Source organism: Micromys minutus, assembly GCF_963924665.1.
Source record: "Micromys minutus genome assembly, chromosome: 19".
Classification (NCBI taxonomy): Eukaryota; Metazoa; Chordata; class Mammalia; order Rodentia; family Muridae; genus Micromys; species Micromys minutus.
Window position 1 is genome coordinate 6,314,721 of NC_137954.1, and position 20,664 is coordinate 6,335,384.

At 41.7% G+C, this 20,664-nt stretch overlaps 1 protein-coding gene across 1 annotated transcript in view; it reads right to left on the bottom strand.

Annotated features, from left to right (window-relative positions):
* DNAH7 (dynein axonemal heavy chain 7) overlaps nucleotides 1-20,664 on the bottom strand; it is a gene marked incomplete at both ends in the record, with an annotated part of 241,149 nt that overhangs the window by 112,991 nt on the left and 107,494 nt on the right. The window contains 8 exons of the mRNA XM_080932888.1: nucleotides 11-208; nucleotides 2,195-2,419; nucleotides 4,493-4,624; nucleotides 7,316-7,492; nucleotides 8,259-8,441; nucleotides 10,439-10,588; nucleotides 13,557-13,805; nucleotides 16,720-16,818. Coding sequence (XP_080789014.1) covers nucleotides 11-208; nucleotides 2,195-2,419; nucleotides 4,493-4,624; nucleotides 7,316-7,492; nucleotides 8,259-8,441; nucleotides 10,439-10,588; nucleotides 13,557-13,805; nucleotides 16,720-16,818 — 1,413 coding nt within the window. The remainder of the gene's footprint in view (nucleotides 1-10; nucleotides 209-2,194; nucleotides 2,420-4,492; nucleotides 4,625-7,315; nucleotides 7,493-8,258; nucleotides 8,442-10,438; nucleotides 10,589-13,556; nucleotides 13,806-16,719; nucleotides 16,819-20,664) is intronic.

The following is a 20,664-nucleotide window of genomic DNA, read 5'->3' on the forward strand; positions in this document are numbered from 1 at the left end:
TAGTACTCACAATGATATAAACACTCTTTCCAGTTCCAGTTGGTCCTACAAATATTGACGGCTTTTGATGGGTGGTCAGTAAGTTCATGAGAGCAGAGTATCGGATCGTGTCCAGAGTTGGCACAATGATCTCATTAAACTGTACATCTTTGGGAATTGGGGGAGTATCTGCCAATTTCTTTATCCATTGTTCCCATCTTCCTAAGCCCTGTTTACAGTAAACAACCAAGTAGTCAAAGCTGTAAAACACTTTCAAAGTCTCTGAACTTCTGTGCAATTGAAGACATCAAGACCAACACAATTCTGATGGTCACACATTTGTTTGTTCTTTAGCACAACTGTCCTCTCAGCCTGAATTTTCTTTTCTATGAGGATGGAGGGGAGACTCGGCTTTCATGTGACTAAAACTACAGCAGCAGTGCTTGGACATCTCAGTTGTTCTGAAACCACGGCTATGACAGCTCCATGATCAGTACTGGATTCTTTAATCACTTTGACAAAGTCTGACGAATCAGTGGTTAAATAGTAAAGAATTTTATGTAACGTGTTGCAAAAATGGGCAATAATTTCCCTAGAGGCTAACTGGATAGCACTTGACTTTAAAGGTTATATCAGGCAAGATGCATCTTCTGAAAATTTAATATAATTTAAAATCATGAACATATACAGCTAATTAATATATACAACTAATATAACATTATATTAACTATATCCACAATGAGTTATGATATATAAGATTTCTAATTTGTGATTATCATGAAAACATGCTACCTATTTGCATTCAGTTAGTTTGTAAATTATATAATTTGATTTTTTATAATAAAGTTTCAAAATCATTCCTTTCTAGAAAAATAATATTGCCTTATCCGTCCTTAATGCCAACTTAGAGATAAACCTTTAATGATTCAAAACACATCGGGTGCAAGCCCATCTTTCCTTGGCCAAATACTCCCACCTAGTCCTCACTGGTGGCTGTCCTGGACAACAGATCTCTCCCGTTTGGCCTTTGCACCTCTGTATCTCATTCATCTCTGTGTGTTTCCGGCAACTAGCTACACATTTGTGCCGACACTAAGTTTAGTGAGGACACTGAATTCATATTCAGTCTAAAACTTATTCTGAAGATTTTTCTACAACTGGTGAGGAAAAAGCAGTTTCTTTTCAAACGTATCTTTGACCCCATATCGGAATGAAAGGATGAAAAATCCGTAACCTGGAGTGCACATTTAGAGGCTGTGACCTTAGAGAAGCCACTTAAGAGCTCCATGTCACAGGTCCCTCCGTAAGGAACATCTCACTCTACCTTTCATCTCTCTGGAAATCCCAGGTTGTTGAATAACTTGAAATCAAATTATCAATATGTGTTGGGCAGGATAAAGAACAAAAATCCCCTGTCAGATGAAATCGGCAGTACAGAGCTAGAGCTATAAAAATTAGAAACTCCTGGAAGTTTATCTTAAGAAAATAATCTGATGCACATATCATAACTAGTCTTCTCAGAATTTTCACCAAAGCAGTGAGTTTAAAATGAAAAACTGAGGCTCTGGAAAACATCCTGGGAGATTGAGAAAGGCCTGGGAAATAATTCTACTGGAGAAACGCTAGCGATACACAAAGTTTTCTCTTTATTAGGTAGGAAAAGAAACAATAGAAACTGCCCATCGAGTCCATGACCTGATCTCAATTCTATTAAGTTTATATATGTTTGAATTACTTGTTATTCTTAACATTTGTTCTAAACACAGTGTTCATAGAAGTTACAACAAAACCAACAAACAGAACTCAAGACTCATGGTCCAGTCCAACAGAAACTGTTCGTAGGATTGTGTATTATCTTCTACAGGACTCAGAACCTGTAATGTACGTACAAATGAATCTCCAAGAGATGGTCTTGGTTAGCATGTACCCAGTGCTGGGCTAGGTATCATGAGTATTTAATGGGTGTAGTTGGACCATTGGTTATTATCACCGAGGAAAACCGCATTTAAAAAAATTATCCCATCCAAGACCATGCAGGAAAAAACCTAACTTCTCTAGGACCACAACTTAGGGCGTCTGGCTGCAAAGCCGGCACATCTCCTCTAGTTCACACCTCGGGAGGTGTGAGGGACAAATGACTCCAGAGCCACCACGTGCTCCGTCTTGCTGGAGACTCTGACAGGCAGGCAGTTACACATCGTACTTCAGAACTCACCTCTGGGATAAACTGATAATCATATATTGTTCCCTTCTCAGGAAATGGCACTGTTAATGCCTTTGAGGATGTTTGCTCAGTACCGCTCAGTAATTTAAACTTATTTCGAGTTAGGTCTGAGATTGGGCCTTCCATTAGCTCTCGGAGGATCTTATTGAATTTCAGACGATCATCATCTGTACAAGACGCGCCGACAGACCAGATCAATGAAAACAGAAAAATGCCCTGTGGTGGAGAGATGGGAAGATAGGCTGCAATTAAAAGAGATGCCCCAGCCTATCCTGATGGCTTTAGTCATCAGCCAGATTGGTATCTCTGAGAGGAAGTACGTGGGCTACCGTGTAATGACAGGTCATCTAAGGATTCTATAAGAATGACTTTCCCCCCAAATTATGTCTCATAAAAGCTTTAGAGCGATGCATCGCAGCATAAATTCAAGCCAAGGCAAACTTTACATCATGGTTCTAATAAATCATGTATTTCAAGTGCATGCTAGAACTTGTTCTCTGGAAAAATATTGGAGCAACTTTGAGGGGCGAAAATTCAGACACATTTTCATTTCAATGCTGATACAGGCACCCTGGATTTAAATAAGACAAATCACTACTGTTTTATTTGAAATGCTTTCTCTGCATTAATTACATGAACTAGATTTGCCATTCCAAAAGCATCCTGATTCTACCAAAGCAAATTCAGGGAAGACTAGACCCACCAATTCACCGGATGAGAAAACCTGCCCTCTTTAAAATAAGTCTCTCTCTCTCTAAATGTTGAAATAAACAATCACAACCATGCTAAGGAAGGCTTTTGCTTTTAATCCTGTTTGTGTGATATCTAGTTTATGTGAAAATTTTCTCTCTTGAAAGTACTTGTCCCTAAATTAAAAGCTAACTTATGTTTTTTTTTATACAATACTAGTTGTAAGAATTATACATTGGCCAAATTATGCTATGATCAGCATATTAGTATTTTTATCTAAAATATCTATCAAGGTCTATTGATATTAATGCTCTTTACAAATTTGTATCATTTTTAGATTCCACGTAAATGTGTTCACAAGCATAGGTATTGACAGGTGTCTCTGCAAATAGCTTCTTTGAGTCACCTGAACCGAGTGCTCGGAACTGAACTCCCATCCCATGCAAGAGCAGTAAGCTCTCTTAACCACAGTACCCTCTCTCCAGCCCTGCATTACTAGGTTTCCAATCTGTTACCTTACAAGACAAGTTAGTGGGAAGTCATTAGCCTGGCATGCCTGAGGCCCTAAAGTCAGACTCCAATGCTGAAAAATGAGGAACTACCTAAATATGATTTATTTATGTATTGTCTGTTTTCCCCACTTTCTTCAATCTCAGATGTACTTAATAAACTTTCACCTATCCTCCCAAAACATAAACTTGTTCTCATACAGAAGGGACAGATGTCAAAGAAGAAAGTAAGAAGTCATGGCGCGTGGGAAAGCTTTGGGAGAGAGACTCCTTTTGAGGCTGGTCAGGACCTGGCTTCAGAGGCAGATCCTCACTGATCTGCAGTCTCAGCCTCTGCTCCTGCTCGCAACCTCCCATGCCAGCATCTCTATCAGCACAGCTTGCCTAAGGGCACTCTGCGTTTGGGGCTTAGCCTCGTCTACCCTCGTAGGCTTCCACAACTTCCCTTTGTGGGAGCCTGTTTATTAAGGTTAATGGTCCAGATAGCTCTCTGAGCTGGAAAAATGGGGGACTTTCCTTTTTGTCTGGGCCTCCCGAACCCCCACTCTCTCTACCTGGTCAACTTCCTCTTTTCCTGAAGTTGGGTTTCCTAAGAACCCAACCAGCAAGTACCTGGCATTCCTGGAAAGCCTCTGTGTGCAAAGGTGGCATTCACAGCACTTTAAACTTTAGCCAACAATCTTCATTTACTCTGAAAACTCCTTCCCACTCTTCAAAGTCCATATCGACCCCGGTTTACCCAGAATAAAGTATATGCACACAAGCTAAGATCTTCTCAGAGAGCTGTTTCATTGAAGATCCTCAAAGGCTTCTCTCTCCTCCTCCTCATCTCCACCCCGCAGCACTCACTCCTAGCTGGACCAGATCCTGTAGAACCCCACTCGTTCAGGAATGCTCTTTATCCTAGCCCAGTGTGCAGAAGCATCTGGACACCCGGAGAGGGAAGAAACAGAGGACCTAGAACCACAGCTGGACACCCCCCCCCAATCCAATTTCATGAGCATAGTGGGTCTCATTGCTTGGGAGGTTTTGGTGAAAGTAAAAGACACCTTTTCTACTGCAAGACCCAGAAAACACCAAACCACCTTACCTCCAGCAAAGAGAAGCTTTCCCGGTCATTTCTTTCTTTTTGTTTGTTTTCATCCGCAAAGTCGGCTATAAAACAGTCTATGAGATTCATTAAGGATCGGACCAAGTTTGTATCTGAAGTAGGAGAAAGCTCCTGGAAAATCAGAAGGAAGGGTCTGTCAAACAAAAAGGGACTCTTACGATTCTCATTTATGAAGAGACATTTCTTCTTCTCTACATTCATGCCTTCGCTATACTGACTACCACACACCAGTGATATGTGCTTTTTAAAAATAATATGCATGTGTGACCTGCATGTATGGTAGTACCCATGTGGAGGTCTTTCGGGAGCTGAGCCTCTTTCCACCTTGTTGAGGCAGAGGCACTTCTTTCTGTCTCCCTGTGCCCCCACTAGCTGGTCTGTGAGCTTCTGAGTCTCGCCTCTTCCTCCCACTTTGCCATTGACATTTCTGAGGCGCCTGTCACATCTGGCCTTTATTTGTGAGTTCTGAGTCTAGAGCTCCCATTTACCTGGCAGAGACTTACCCACTGAGCCACCTCATCAGCTGGTGGTAGGTACCTTTTACAAAACCTCTCCAGTTAAAAGAGATGGGTTTATCTTAAAGGCACAGACTCTATCCTCTGTTAATCTTAGAACTCAAACTATGAATAAATCCAGAAATGACAATTTACCTGTACACAATTCTTAAAAATAAAACCCACTTAAAGATTTGTTTTCAACCCACAGCTATAGGTACAGTAAACTCAACTCCATGATAGAGTTCTGAGTTCACTCAGTGTCAGTGGAACCACACCATTATTCAGTTTGTGCTCTTGGCATCACACTGTTACAAATACATAACGTAAACCAGGAAACACACTTGTCTCCTAGGCCCATGTTCTCACTACGCACTGCCAACTTCCTCTCTAGTAGCTTTATTCCAGCCTTCATAGGTACATTCCTTGGTGGCTATCAGACCAAACTTCACACAGTGGAATCATTTCTGAGGACCAGAAGTGTCAGGCTTCCTAGTCAGCCATCCCGTCCTGGCTAACACGGGACTGAAACTGATGTGATGCTCCAATACAAATGGCTCCTCCTAGGCAGACCTATTGTTCTTATAATGGCTATGCATAGCTTCTATAAGAGAGGGCAGAAGTCACAGTGTGTTTGGAAGTGTACATAAAAAAGTTTGCTATATAGCCAAGGTACATGCTCATGACGTAGAAAAGTTCATTTCTTTGTAGGACTTAAATTCTCTGAGAATTCTAGGGAAAAAGAAACACAAGTTCTCTATCTTGTTTCCTTCTGACTCTTAGGGCATGTATTTTTAGATGGTTTGGAGCGCGGTTACTTTCTGCCTGTAACATACTTAGGTGTCAGGCAGGCTTCTGAAAAAACAGGGATATCCGTGTTCTCATCAGCGTCGTACACATCCCTCAGCCACTGCCCCACATACACCGGCCTCTGTCCTCACATGTGTTTGCCCGGAAGCCCCTATTTTCCTTCTTGTCTTTCTGCCAAAAACTGGCTTTTAGAAAATCTGGAAAAATAGCACATGCAAACATAAACACATATGTGCATGTGAAAATATAATATACAATGTCTCACCAGAAATAACAGGTAACTGCTGGGCTGCCACCCCTGCTTGCCTGTGCACAAACTGGGAAACCCAGTCTCTCCTCCTTCCCCCTAAACCTGCCTACACTAAAAGAAAGTTCTCCACCCACATGGAGGAAACTCAGGCTAACATGTCAATACATCGCCAAGTGTCTAGTGACCCGCCCAAGGGTGCCCTTCCAGGGGTAAAGTTTTTGATCATGTATGGACACAATCCCAGGTATTAGCCAACACATCATCTCTCTTTACCTAAGCTTTAGACTCACATGTGTACTAGGACCGTGTTCTAGCCTTGCTTTAGCCTGGATGTGTGACTTCACTGACCTCCACCTGGGAGACCAGGGGACCCACCTGAGAACTGCCTCCTAATAAATCTGCCTTTTAATCTGGTCTAATCTGGCCTATATCTGTGTTACCCAGTGTGATGGCTTGCATATGCTTGGCCCAGGGAGTGACACTATTAGAAGGTGTGGCATTGTTGGAGAAAGTGTGTCACTCTGGGGGTGGGCTTGGAGACATTCCTAGCTGCCTGAGGATGCCTAGTCTGTCCCTGGCTTCCTTTGGATGAAGATGTAGAACTCTCAAACTCATCCTGTACCATGCCTGCCTGGATGCTGCCATGCTCTTGTCTTGATGATAATGGACTGAACCTCTGAACCTGTAAGTCAGCCTCAATTAAATGTTGTCCTTTATAAAACTTGCCTTGGTCATGGTATCTGTTCACAGCAATAAAACCCTAACTAAGGCACCCAGGGAGAGAGAGAAAACCCAATCAGTAACATCTAGATATTGTAATGCACAAAGCTAGGCAAGCTTTTCAGGGTTCTTTATTTTTCAGAAAGAATAATTGCGCTGAGAAAACTGTCTTCATTTCTAAGATGCTACAGTTTGCCTGGTTTTGGAAAATAATTGCCATGAATTCAAGCCTTTTTATTTTGGTCTGATCTGAGGCTTTAGCTGAGTGCTGGCTTATGCCTATAATCATAGTACTTGTAGGGAGGCAGCCACACTGCAGGTGCAGGGCCAGCCTGAGCTCCAGGCCTGAGAAGGTTCATACCAAAGAAAAGAAGACAGAATAAAATGAAAAAAAAATTTTCAGTGAAACCTGCCCAAAAGTATCTTAACCACTAGCTTAAAAACAAAACAAAACAAAACATGCTGAGATTAACACATTGAATGCAAGTTTTCCACTTTTTTAAATCTTAAAATTCCTGTTTGTCTTACCTTTGTATGCCTTCTAATGAACTCAACAGAAAGAGGGACCATTCTATCAAACAAGCCTTCTATAAATTCCTTCTGCATGACACTGATTGACTGTGGTAAAGTATTTATCCAGGACACCATCAGAGGTCTCCAGCCTAGCATGTGAGGCTCCATGTAGATCATACCACAGCGGGAAACCTGGAAGGACACACATTGCTTAGCATCCAAGTCCTGCTCAAAAGGTTCCACCACTGCACAGGTTCAGTCTGTTCGCATGACGGTAAGGGGCAGTCAGCACTTGAGGTGGACCGCAGGACATTTTCCAGAAATGATGTGTGATTGAAAACGTGTAGATACCTTCTGACAGATGGCAGTTGGAGGTCACATGATGTCTATCTGTTCCCAGGCACCTAGTTGTGGATGCTTTTCTCTTGTGTATATCCCAGGATCGAAGATCACTGTGCTCTTTGCTAACCTCACCACTGACACAGTGGACTGACCACAGCAAGCAGCTCTGAGAAGCCCCTTGCTGACCATCACGTGTCTCATAATGATAGAAAATCTACTTCAGCTCATTCCTGGGACAGAATCAGGTGGGGTCAGCAGGGAGTCCTGTGCACAAGACCTATTTTCCTTCTGGGCATTGAGAGGAGCTGGTACATCTATTTCTTACAACCCTACAGGGACAAAGACTGAGTTTTATATAGTTCCATGATCTTAGCTTGTGTGTGTGATTTTGTAAAATGATCCCAGATAAGAGGGAAAAATAAACAAATTACTAAATCTGCCCCAGTATGTGGGCAGATAGTGCCTGCTCTTTTGGGACCACAGATTGCTCTCACGATGGAATTGCTCTCACAATGGAATGCGTAAACACACTCAATTTAGAGTAAAGCTGCCCAGTGAAGACAGACATTGGTGGAAAGTATGTGAGTCATAGGCAGGTGCCAAGGTTGAGCCTTACAGTGGCAGGAGAGGCGACTTCTAGGTCCATCGGTTCAAAAATCAGGTTCATTTGTGGTGACATCTGAATAATCTCCCCGCTCATCAGACACAGCTTCTTGTTGTCATCCAGCACCGTGTTCATGTTCTCAATCCACACCGCGTCCACCGGCCCATCAAAGATTAACCACTTCCGGTCTGGAGTCTACTTTACACACAGAGGGGATAGAGGGCAAAATGGAATGAAGGAAACAGATCAGTAATATTTCAAAATTTAGAAATATAATTTATTTTACTAGGAAAGCACACAGAACAGTACTCTTTAAAATGAACCATAAACATGCATGTGCATGTATATATCCATGCAGGCACATGTGTACACACACACACACACACATACACACACACACACACACACACACACACACACAAGCATAGATGAAGAAGCCTACCATAGACAAGACAAAACTAACTATCACATCTTACTTGATTCAAGGCTAAATACATGTAAACTGCTTTTCAAATACTAGAACTGAAAATACTATTGGTAGGGAAAACAAAATGTTCATTCAAAGACGCGTGTTCTTACTGTTCTCTAATAGACCACTCTTACGACTTCTACAAGTTTTTATGTTAATGACTTTTATGCACCATGCTAAAATTTTGTTTCCTTCTATTAAATAAATTCATACACACACACACACACATGCTCACACGCAGATGCTCACACGCACACACACACCCCACATCTAGGCTGAACTGTCTCATAATGATGTAGGACAGAGGTTTTCACCCTTCCTAACAGCTCCTCATGTTGTAGTGACCCCAACCATGAAATTATCTCATTGCTACTTCATAACTGCCATTTTGCTACTCTTATGAATTGTAATGTAGAAATCTGTGTTTTCCAGTGGTCTTAGGTGATCCCTGTGGAAAGGTCACTCTCCCTGCAAAGGGGTTGTGACCCAGAGGCTGAGAAGCACTGGTGGGGAGGCTGTGAAAAGTCAATATAGCATTTACACAAAGTTCTGCACACCAGTAGTTATATGAACCAGTACCAGTGATGTTTAGATAATACAAAATCAGAATGATGGCCTGACAAATATTATGAAATATAAAAATACTTATACATAGTCCTGAAAATAGCCACCTTTCTGATTCCTGTAACTCTGCCTGCTCGTGTATACAGATGATGTTCCCTGTCACCTAACATGAGTTGCAGTGGTGATGGGATTAAGTCCTTCTAACCACAGTCTCAGACCCCGTGGTTAACTCCACAGGACCATGAGCTGCTCCAGGGTCAAGCCATCCTATGTTCACACAGGCTGGTGCACACTCAGGAGGGTGACACGGGCAGTCACTGATTACCCAATCTCCAATGATCTCTCTAAGCCCAGCACTCCCTCAAACTCGCCACTGTGCCTGTCAACTGTCACTTTGGGGACACTGCTGTGACCTTGAGCTTCACTGTCTAAAGACTTCCTTTTCCACCCTGCTCTGCTGTTTTTGAGTAAACTACTGCACCCTGCTGAGATTTGGTGTACACAGGGCATAGCTTTCTGCACAGTGTAACGTAAGCTCTGTAAAGGCACATTGTACAGATACCCCGTGGTGGTTTCTATGTAAATGATGTGTCTGTTTACATTGTCTAGAAGCTTCATAGTGCATTACTCCGGGCCTGAGCACACACACACACTTTGGACTCTGCTTAGGAGTGTGACAGTCACCCTGAGAGAACAAGGCACAGAAGAGACACCAGTTCTCAAGTGTCTCTTCCTGGCTTTCCATAATGCACCCTCTTCTTTCAAAGCAGTACATGGAAAGTGCTAGAACATTGACTAATTTTGTTCTCAAGCATTTCTGTCAAGGGTATGACAAGGACAGCAGCTCAGACTACAGACAGAAATGATGCCAGGGAGGACGCTGTGTGACACTTGAATCATCTACTCTCCTGACACCCGAGAGTTCTGTACAGGACCTCCAAGTCCGAGGTGCCTGGGGACGTGGTCTGTGCTGTTGCTGTATGTGTGACCGTCACTCCTCCCAGAAGCACCATCAACACCTCCAGTGACAAGCTTCTGATAAATATCTTAAGATGGAAATGGAAATGCTTGCTTGAAATCACTGGGAAAGAATCAGATAATGGTCACAGGACACATTGTCACCTTTTAAAAATCTACAAGCAAAAAGGCGGACTCTTACCGAGGAAGCCGCGAATGCTCTGAAGCTGACGGCCAGGACCCCGTCAGACCACTCGTGGGAAACTGAGTCAAATTGCCCATACAGCTGACCCATGGTGACAGACTTGGGGTTTAGAACAGTTATTTGAACCTTGTTCTCTTCCATTAGTCCCTTAATGAAAAAGAAAAGAAAGAACATTATTTACTTCAAAGGATATTATCGCTCCTCATTGAAAACATGACTGTGTCTATAAAAATATCTTAAGCCTACAGAGAAGCTGTCAGCAGTAAGGACTGAGTGTAACAAGGTTCCAAAGCACGAGGTTTGGAAAGAAGTCCTCCCTGTTTTCTCTGTAATGCCGAAGGACAACTAAAGCCTTGAAGTGTTGCTCATAACAGTATTTTAAAGTAACTAAATACATAGGGATAAATCAGTAGACTGTGTTCAGTCTCATAATCTGAAATCAGAGAGAGTGAACTGACAACTGCTTTTGGTGAGGGCCCACATAGCAAGCGATGTAGGCTTCTGGCGTTCTTGTTCTCTTTCAGTTTAAAAAAAAAATGTAAAAACTGTTTCCACTATTCTGGGTTCATCGGCATTACAAAAATAAGCTTTGGCTGGATTTGGCCTGTGGGCTGTAAATTGCTGACCCTTACTACAGAATGTTCTCTGAGAGAAAATAAAGAGATGTAATGGTAGAGACTTCCCATGGAGTCAAAAACTTAGTATTAGTAAATTGCCCGATTTAGCCAGAGCCCGGCTCTATAGCATTATTTATGAGACATGCCGGCGCCTCTGGAGAATATAAGCCTTGCTTTTAAATTAGCAGAATTAATTTTTAGAGCAGACTCAAATTTATGAAGCATTGAATAGAATTCAAATTCTCTGGACCACCCCCCCTTCTGCCTCCCTGACAACGCCCCTCCCCCCTGCAGTGTTATCACTGGGTGGCACAGGGACTTTCACTGATTGTGTAGAGATGCTCTATTGTTGAGCAAAGCTCACAACTTAGATTAGTGTTGATAGATAAGCTCACAACTTAGATAGTGCTTAACTTCGTGGGGATTGCTAAGTACACCAAGCTATGTGGCCCTCATTATGGCATTGTGCAGAATGATCTAAGTTCCTTAAAACCCCCTGTGCTGAAGCCTTTCTTATGCAACACCATAGGAAGTTCAAATTTTACCAACACTGCCCAAGCCTGGAAGGGACACAAACCAGTAAATCAAAGAGAAGGTGTGTAAATAATTCTCTTAAGTGACAAGACAAAGCTCAGAGTCTTTGCCCTCTTCCCTGTGCTCAGAAGAGCTTCGCAGTGAAACTTCCCCAGTGTAGACACATGGGGGAACTGTACCCGTTTCTATTCAGGATGAAGTTGATGCCCTTAAAGAGGCTGTAGGTAGAGTGTGGTAGCTAAGGAAACAGCAATGTCATTCTTAACATTTCCAGAGGGTGAACAAACCCTTTCCACTCCTGCCCCTGGCTCAGCAGTGAGGTGCCTTCTCCTTGTGTGTGACAAAGCCAACCACGTCATGACAGGGTGCAGTAGCACGGGCAAGAACACACACAAGTTAGACACAAGGAAGAAAAGTCAAGAAGGCAAGCTGGGGGATAAGAACGAGAGGGAAAGGAAAAAGAAGGAAGAGAGGAAATGGTGTGAAAACAAGAGAGGTGAAAACAGTAAAGTATCCGCTTGTAACAGTAGATGTGAATCTTACATTTAAATATCAATAGAAAATAGAAATGCCAGGTGTGGATACGGGTGAACACTGGCTATTAGTAATTGGTACCCAGTGGCAAAGGGAAAAATGGCTCCTACCAATGGCGTGTCACTGGGTGCGTGAGCCACTTTAGAGCCGGCTCCACACTCGGGAGCAGTGGGACCACACAAAGTTAACTCCGTGTTTCTTTTTTTGTTCTTTTGTGGGTCATTTTGTTTGTTTTGTTTCATTTTGGGTTTTTTTTCCTTTGGCTTTTTGTGTGTGTGTCACTTGGTTGTTGTTTGTTTTGATTTTCTTTTCTTTCTTGGAGGGAGAAACATGAAGTTGGATATATTAGGAAAATGGAAAGGATTGGAGAGGAATTGAAAGAGGGAAAACATGATCAAATGCATTACATAAAATTTATTAATAGAAATGGATATAAAGGCCATTAGCCTGAAAAAATGAAAATTTAAATGACTAGTTTTAAGAGACAAGTCACAATGATAATAAGAACAGATTTAAAGCCACAGGTAAACGGCTACTTGGGGAGAACACAGAGATGATATTAGGGAAAGGAAACGACACAGGTAAACAATTTCGTATTCGGTGAAATAGCGAGCTCACAGTGAAGACATAAGGATCAGAGGCCTTGTTACAGGCCCCAGGCACTAAAATAGGAGGGGAAGCTATCCAAAGCACAAGAGACGGGAGCAGAGGAGCTGTATCAGCTGCAGACCTTCAGAGTCCTGTTGGTTTAGCACAGCGAGTAGGCCTCAGCGTGACTTGTCTAGGAATTTAAGTAGTTGGGAGCTCTAGACATGACCCAGAAGTTAGGAACATGTGCTGTTCATGCAGTCCCTAAGTCTGGTAGCTTACATCTACCTCTAAATCCAGCCCCAGGGAATCAGCCACTCTCTTCTCACCTCTAAGGGCACCTGCGCACATGCACATGTGTGCACATAAATAAATAACAATACAACTTGAAGAAATCTGAATAGTAGTCATGTATGCACATGAATGTATACTACATACACATACTTATGCACACACATGTCTTAAAACTAAATTCACTGGCATCTCATGACAGAAACTTACACATTAACTTCTAAGGAAAATAAAAATACTCTCCTAAAGATATTAAAATGAACCTTCAATTTCTTCTGAATTTCCATTTCTCTTTTACCAAAGCAAACAAAAAAAAACCCATACACTACCTTTAACTAAAAGAGAAGAAACAAGACTGAAAGGCAAACTTGCAGGCATTCACTGCGTGTTGGCTCATTGCTTGTTTCATTTCTAATTTTATCATCTCTAACTCATTTTCTATTTGTAATGACTTTACACTCCGCTATGGAAAGAATATTTCAAAACCAACCTGTATCCTTTCTGACACAAAGTTAGTTATCAATAAGTTAATGCATTCATTGTATACAGACCTTTTCACAGATGTCACCTAACGCTCCAGCTAGAACACGATACGCGCTGGTCTTCCCTCCAAACGGCTCTCCAACAATCATGAAACCATGGCGCACAATCATCATCTCATAGATCTGAAGAATCTTCTCAGAGAAGAAGTTGGTCATTTGCAAATTCATGGCGAGGCAGTTGTCTTTGATGGCAGCCAGCAGATCATTGTAATCTGGCTTTGGTAATTTCACCCCAGGAAACAAGTCTGAGGTAATTCCCTGATAAGAGGTAGGAATTATACTCTGAAGTCTGGCAAACTAATTTAAAAATTGGAAGTTGGACATGACATGATTGATAAACTCATTATGAACTGCTGCATTGGGATTAGGTAACACACATATCACCAGAACGGAACCAGTAATTGACTTACTCACATGCTGGAGCAGGTATAGCCAGCCTTGTTGAAGGAAGTGTGTCATTGGGGGTGAGCTTTGAGGTTTCAAACGTTCAAGCCAGGGCCATCAATAGAGGCTCAGAGACACAAGCCAAAGGCAAGTTGGTGAAGAAAAGTGGCTTACACAGAACTGGTTCTAGAATAACTAGCTATGCCCAATAGTTAACTTCGATTCAGGCCATTTACACAGACAAGAGCAAGTTCAGAAGTAATTTCAATACAAACATGTATTATGTAGGTTGAGTGTTTTGGGCTAACCCAGAACCTCAGACCAAGACTTATATGAGAACTCGGGTTTCCCCATGGCGATGGTTAGGTTGTCACACTAGAGAAGGATGATGCTATCTGGCTAGGAGTGAGAAGAGAGGGTGTGTAGATACTTGGACACTGGGAAGAAGGTCATGTAGAAATAGAGATTAGTACGTTCCTATGAGATGAGTATAAAGAAACCACAGGATAGAAAATATCTAGGATTGCAGGGAGCTACCAGGAGTGAGGAAGAAACTGAGAAAAATTCCCTAGAAATTTCTGTGGTGGTTTAGATGAAAATGTTCCCCATAGGCTGATAGGGGATGTCACGATTAGTGGAATTGGCCTTTCTGGGGGAAGTGTGTCATTAAGGGTGGGTTCCTGCAGCCTGAGGATCTCAGTTACTTCTCCAGAAGTAAGTCTCCCTGCATGCCACCATGCTTCCGCCATGATGATAATGGACTAAACCAGCCCCAATGAAATGTTGTCCTTCGTAAGAGTTGCCTTGGTCTGTCATGTCTCCTCACGGCAGTAAAACCCTGCTGAGGACCCTCACCCTTGTTTCTGGTGCTTTCAGTTACCACTTCTTGACCCAACTAGAAGAGAGTGGGTGTTTATGTTGGGCTGCAAGTTTGCAGGACATCATTTTGGCAGCCTCAAGGAAGTTAAGGCAGTCATATAATGTACAATAAGCTGAGACTCTACTAATAATGCTTATGAACATAACGTTAATTATGAGATCTAAGGAACAACCTTTATGAATCAGTAGGTCCATTTTATAGATTCCATTACAACTTATATGGGAATTTACTATTTTTATTTTTTACTCCAAAGATAAAAGTGAAATTTCCGCGGTAGTTAATGTGGAAGCATACGCATGAGCTGTATTTTAAAATTTGAGCTACTCCAATTAGTCACGCCCTCAACTAATCCAGTAAGTTCCCTCGGGGCACCGTAGCCTGGCCGGCCAGGATCCCTGCCCTCCTGCACAGGCCAAGCTGTGTGTCATCTTTCTGCTGCACTTGCTCCAACATAAAATGGAGGCGGTGACGCCACTTGCTCCCGTTTGCTCTTTGGAACATGAAGTGTAGGTGGGCAAGGTTTGCATGTGTATCGGGCTGGTCTGTGATCTGCCATGGCACAGGCTGGCATCACACACGTGACATTCACTCCAAGAGGACGTGGTCCAGGGTGGGGACATAAGAGATATGTGCAGGTATGTGCGTGACACAAGCCAGGCCCTTTTTGTCTTTATTTGATCATTTGATCCCCAGTGTGCGAGCGCACGTGCGCGCGCGCACGCACACACTCACACACACACACACACACACACACACACACACACACACTCTATGCCATCCATAGAAATGTAATGGTTTCTAAATAGAAAAATACCTTTCACACCGTAACATTCAAGTGCTTTGAGTATAGCCCTGAAAGAAGACAACCTGGAAAGTTGTCATCGACTGCGTCTCCACCAAGACTAATGGCTATTCCTTGACTGTCCTGTCAGGCAAAGACTAGACTTATCTTTCTGTTTGCCGCTATGGGAGTGGTGTGTAGAGATCTGACTAGGGCGGGAGGGGACCTGCAGGACACGAGACTGCCTTACACAGGAAACCTTCCTGACTGGAAATGTCAAGCACACTGCTCTTGAGAGAGACATCACTGAACGTTTGCGTCACAGAGGCACTACTGCACGTGAGCACGCCCACTGACACACCCCCCTCTGGAGGGAAATGGAGCCTTTGTTTCCACAAAATCTGCTCTGTGCTTCAGCACCAGGGCTGCAGAAGGAAAACTGTTGGCAGAGCCCTTACAGTCTTTCTCTGTTGGCTTGTTCCAGGAAGACATGTGCCCTGCCAAGTCCACATCCTAGGGAGAATTCCTTCCCACGATGAAAGATGGATGCCACGGGAGAACACTCGTGAAAGCATTTCTTATCTCCTCCCAGGGCAGCTACGAGGCCTTCTGCCTTTACCTGTGGGAAGCTAGCATCCATGATGGCTCAAAAGCACACAACTATCATTTATCAGGAGCCAATGACCTATGTCTTTTTTTTTATAGTACACAAAGAGAAGAAGAGGAGATTTATTATAGAAACTACTATCCTAACCCTTCTTCCTCCAGCTATTCATAACCTAATCCTAAAATATAACAAGACTTTCACATTTGGTTCTTGCATAAAATTATCCTGAATAAATAATTTCACAAAAGTCATTGCATTCTTTAAAAGAAATAAAAATTCTTATGTTATCAAATGCTAAAGATTCAGTGGTGTGCTAACCTGACTACTTTCCAATATGGACTCTACATTCTCATGGAACTTATGAAGATGTTTTATGACTTTGTATGTTAATTATCATTATGCAGTAAAAAGCACATTAAAATATCAAGTTGTTAAAAGTATCAGAAGCAACAACCCAGCAAATAAAGCTCCTCCCGCACTACTGTAGAAGTCTGGCCACGTGGATGATAATTGCTCTTACCTCAAAGAGTGGCAAATCATGGGATAAAAACTTCGGCAAATTGACATCAATAATAGATCTTAGTAGCAAAATTTCTTCATTTTCATTTGGATATTTCAGCTAAAAGAAAACACAGTTGTGGAGATTTCTGTCATGGACACCATTTTGGGGTCTATACTTATGCAAATGTGCAGCACCGATAAACAATCTAAACAGAATATTGCTCCTGTTTTCATTATAGAAACTCGTGTCTGTAGTCAACGAGTCCCTTGTAACATGGTAACAGGAACACAGGCAGAACTGACTACATTTCATGGATATCTTGATACAGAATTTAGCAGCCATGGATTCAATACATTGAGAGTTTCTGTTGCCTGCTTCTTGCTTATTCAAGACCCCTGAGAGGTTAGTTTTGTAAACTAACTTCCTCTCAGTGAGGAATATCGTGAGTTGAGGTGGGTACCCAGAGCCCCACGATGCCTGCTGGCTACCTGCTGCCTGCCTGTTCCCGTGTCATTGTGAAGCTCCACAGAGAACATGGACAGGGCTAACTCAGTCAAGGAACATCGGTACATGCCTGTTGCATTTCCAATATTTACTACAAATCCGACGGAACTTGGAACATTTGCTTATGTCTATAACAACATTCACATAATTAATGACCCTCCCCCCCAAATCTAACCTTAGAATTACTTCTCCCAGACTTAACTTACTCAATATATCATTCAAAAGTTCCCCCTACCATCTGGTTTGTATATTTGTGTTTTCTAGAAGTCTCTCTTGTCTTTCAAAACTATATCTATCAAATAGGAGAGAGACAGAGACAGAGAGACAGAGAGACAGAGACAGAGAGACAGACATTGAGAGAGGGAAGAAAGAGAGACAGAAAGAGACAGACAGAGAGAAAGAAAGAAAAAAAGAGACAGACAGAGAGAGAAAGAAAAGAGTGAGACAGAGACAGAGAGACAGGAGACAGAGAGAGAGAGCTTCTTGTTCTTTATTAAGCAGCCGCAGGTGTTTGGCTGGCAGCGTGTTTCTGACTCTCCAGAGCTCCCAGAGGTGCAAGTTAGCCCTGCTCATCTGGTCTTTGCTTTTGATCAATGTAACATGAAATAAATTTTGAAGTATCAAGCTCCATGTTTATTATTTCAGAGACTATTATTTCAAAGCAAATGCTTAAATTGTTTCTTGGTAGAACAAAAACAAGCTTGAAAATATTCAAGCTGAAGCATTCAACAACCTAAATTATGTTTGTAACAAAGAGTGATAGAATTCATTTTCAGGATGCATTAGCAGCCTAACTTTTATAGCTCAATCCCAGTCAAGATTCCAGCACTGGTTTGCACGAGTACAATGTGTTATCTCCCATTATCTGGCCACAGTGTAATCCTGACATGCCAGGGTACTATAAATTGTTGCTTCTAGGCACTTGTGTTTATTTCCAAAAGAGAGGGGTGGGAATTGAAGTTATGTTAGGCTAATATGAAATAGAATATGGCCACCATGGATCAGTGTTCTTAGTAGCATTATGATAGAGGATAAAAGTGCAAAACATTGTTAATCCCATGAGATGTATTTTAAAACACCCATCTTCTACAAACTGTGAATGTGAGCATTTCATAAATCCCAAGGTCACATTTCTGGAGCTTGCCCTTAACTTATCTTGCCTTCAGAAGGAACTAACATATAGCTCTATTTCGTGGTTTCACCACCAGAGAGAAGCCATGTCCTGAATTATCTGTTATTTTCATGTATTTAGTTATGATTTTAAAATGCAAACATTTGATCACTATTACCACTAGTCCCCACATGACTACAGTTGTCAGTTACATACGTGTTGCAGGAAATTTGATCACTTTGTGAACCCTGAGATTGTGTTTACTGAAGAGAAAAACTGTTTCTAGTTGTGGTGTGTGTGTAGAGCTCTTGCTGCAGCTTCTAGGAATTTGGCAAGAATATTTGACATTGGGCTAGGACAAGGAAGTAAGCTCAGGAAAAATACAGACTTTTGTTCATGCCTTGTTTGTTCCTTGACTACTGTGTTTATGCCTTAGAACTGACCCTATTCTTTGCATGTGCCTAGGATGATATAAAAGCAGACTGGGAGAAATTAAACCCACTTCAGTGCTTGTTGGAGTCATGTTATAGTATTCTCTAATTGTCTTTTTTTTTTTCTTTAATGCTTGCTCCCTCCCTTGAGACCCTGTTTGTTGGCTGACTGAGGTGACTTGTTCAGGTGTCACCCCAATATTGCAGCTGGAATATGAAGCGTTCAGTGAAGAACACCTTGGGAAAAGGAAATGAGCAAAGAAAAATATGGAAAATGTGGGCCAGTGGTAAATAAGCCCTGTCTGTAAAAGTGGTAGAAGGCTTTTTGGACATATGTTTAGAGATACGCTAAAAATTAGAGGAGAGAAAATAAGTCAAAAAAGAAGTCCTGCTTCTTTTCTTCCTCCCACTGGTCCTGGGTCCCTTTGGTGGGACAGCTGGTTCTCTTCCCTCTCTGTCTAATGTCTGTCCTTGGTGTGCCAGTCTGTCCATGTCTGCCATTTTACGTCTGTGTTTTTGTTTCATTGCTTGATTGTTGTTCTGTGTTTCATATTCAAAGAAAAAAAATGGTTAAAACTTTGTCTGCTGGAACATTTGGGTCTAGCAGGTGACAAGCTGTTCCTTCCTTGAAATTTCAGCTGGAAAACTAAGAAAATCTTGTCTGTATGGTCTAAATATTCAAATGTGGGTAGCCACTTCATGTTTGTTTCTGACTGGTCCTAAATGTATAAATGTGTTCTGCATGTCTTGGTTATAGACTTTTGGCTTATAAGTTATTGGGGGTGAAGTAGTGTATTCCTTCACCAGTTGTATATTCCCTCATCACAAAATTTTATTTTTGTGGTTAAAATTTGAAACATGGTAACAAAAAGTTGTCTTAAAACTGGTTAACCTGTAAAATCAAAACAAAATAACAAAAAACAAAAAACAAAAAAAAAAAAACAAAAACAAAAAAAAAAAAAACCCACCAAACTAAATGGTAAGTCAAGGTTGGAATCATCCTGGGCAACAACATGGAAATGGGTCTCTAAAGATATCTCTAAATTGGGACAATATTTTATGTGATTCCTGTCCTAGAAACCAGACTTACAAAAGATAAGATTTAAAACAATGTTTCTTTAATGAGGCATTAAATCCGTCATGCACCCACACATAACAACTGGCAGCCAAACTTTGTAACATGAAAATAATGTACTAGGTATTGATTTTAGAGAGACTGGATTGTTTACACTGTTAAAAATTGGTTTTGCTTTCCAAACCTTTGGTTATGCTCTATGACTGAACTATCAAAATACTTTATTTTGATATTGCAAAAGAAACTTTTATAAATTATAGTTCACTATATAAAAAGCTAATGGCATTGGCAGTTTACAATTCAATCACAAGCTCAAGATTTTAAGTCCCCTTTGGTTGTCTTCTGAATATAAACTTAAAGATGCTTCTCTTTATGCTAAAACCTACGTTACAGGGATATATGGAATGAGCCCATGATGCTCTAAATAAATCAGTTACATAAAACAACCAAAAAAAGGGGGTGCTGGAGCTGTATACCCCTTCACCAGTTGTGTACTTCTTCATCACACAATTTTATTTTGAATTTTTTGACCCTGGATGCTAAGAACCTCTCTGCTGCTAAGTGTCTATGGCACCCTAAAACTTGGCATACTTATGCCTAGATGAAATGGAAGGATCCACTTACTGATATAGAGCATGGTCCTGACCCAGTGCTAATATGGGGAAGACGGAATGTATGTGTTTTTTCTTTTCCCGGGATGCTGAAGGAGTATAGTGGCTGCCAGAGCGATTGGTGGCTGAAGCTGGGACAGTAAACGATGCTGACTATGAGCTCGTTGTATCTCCTGACAATGGTGACAGGGAAGCTGTACTGGGCATATGTTCCTGACCTGCCTTTGCTTG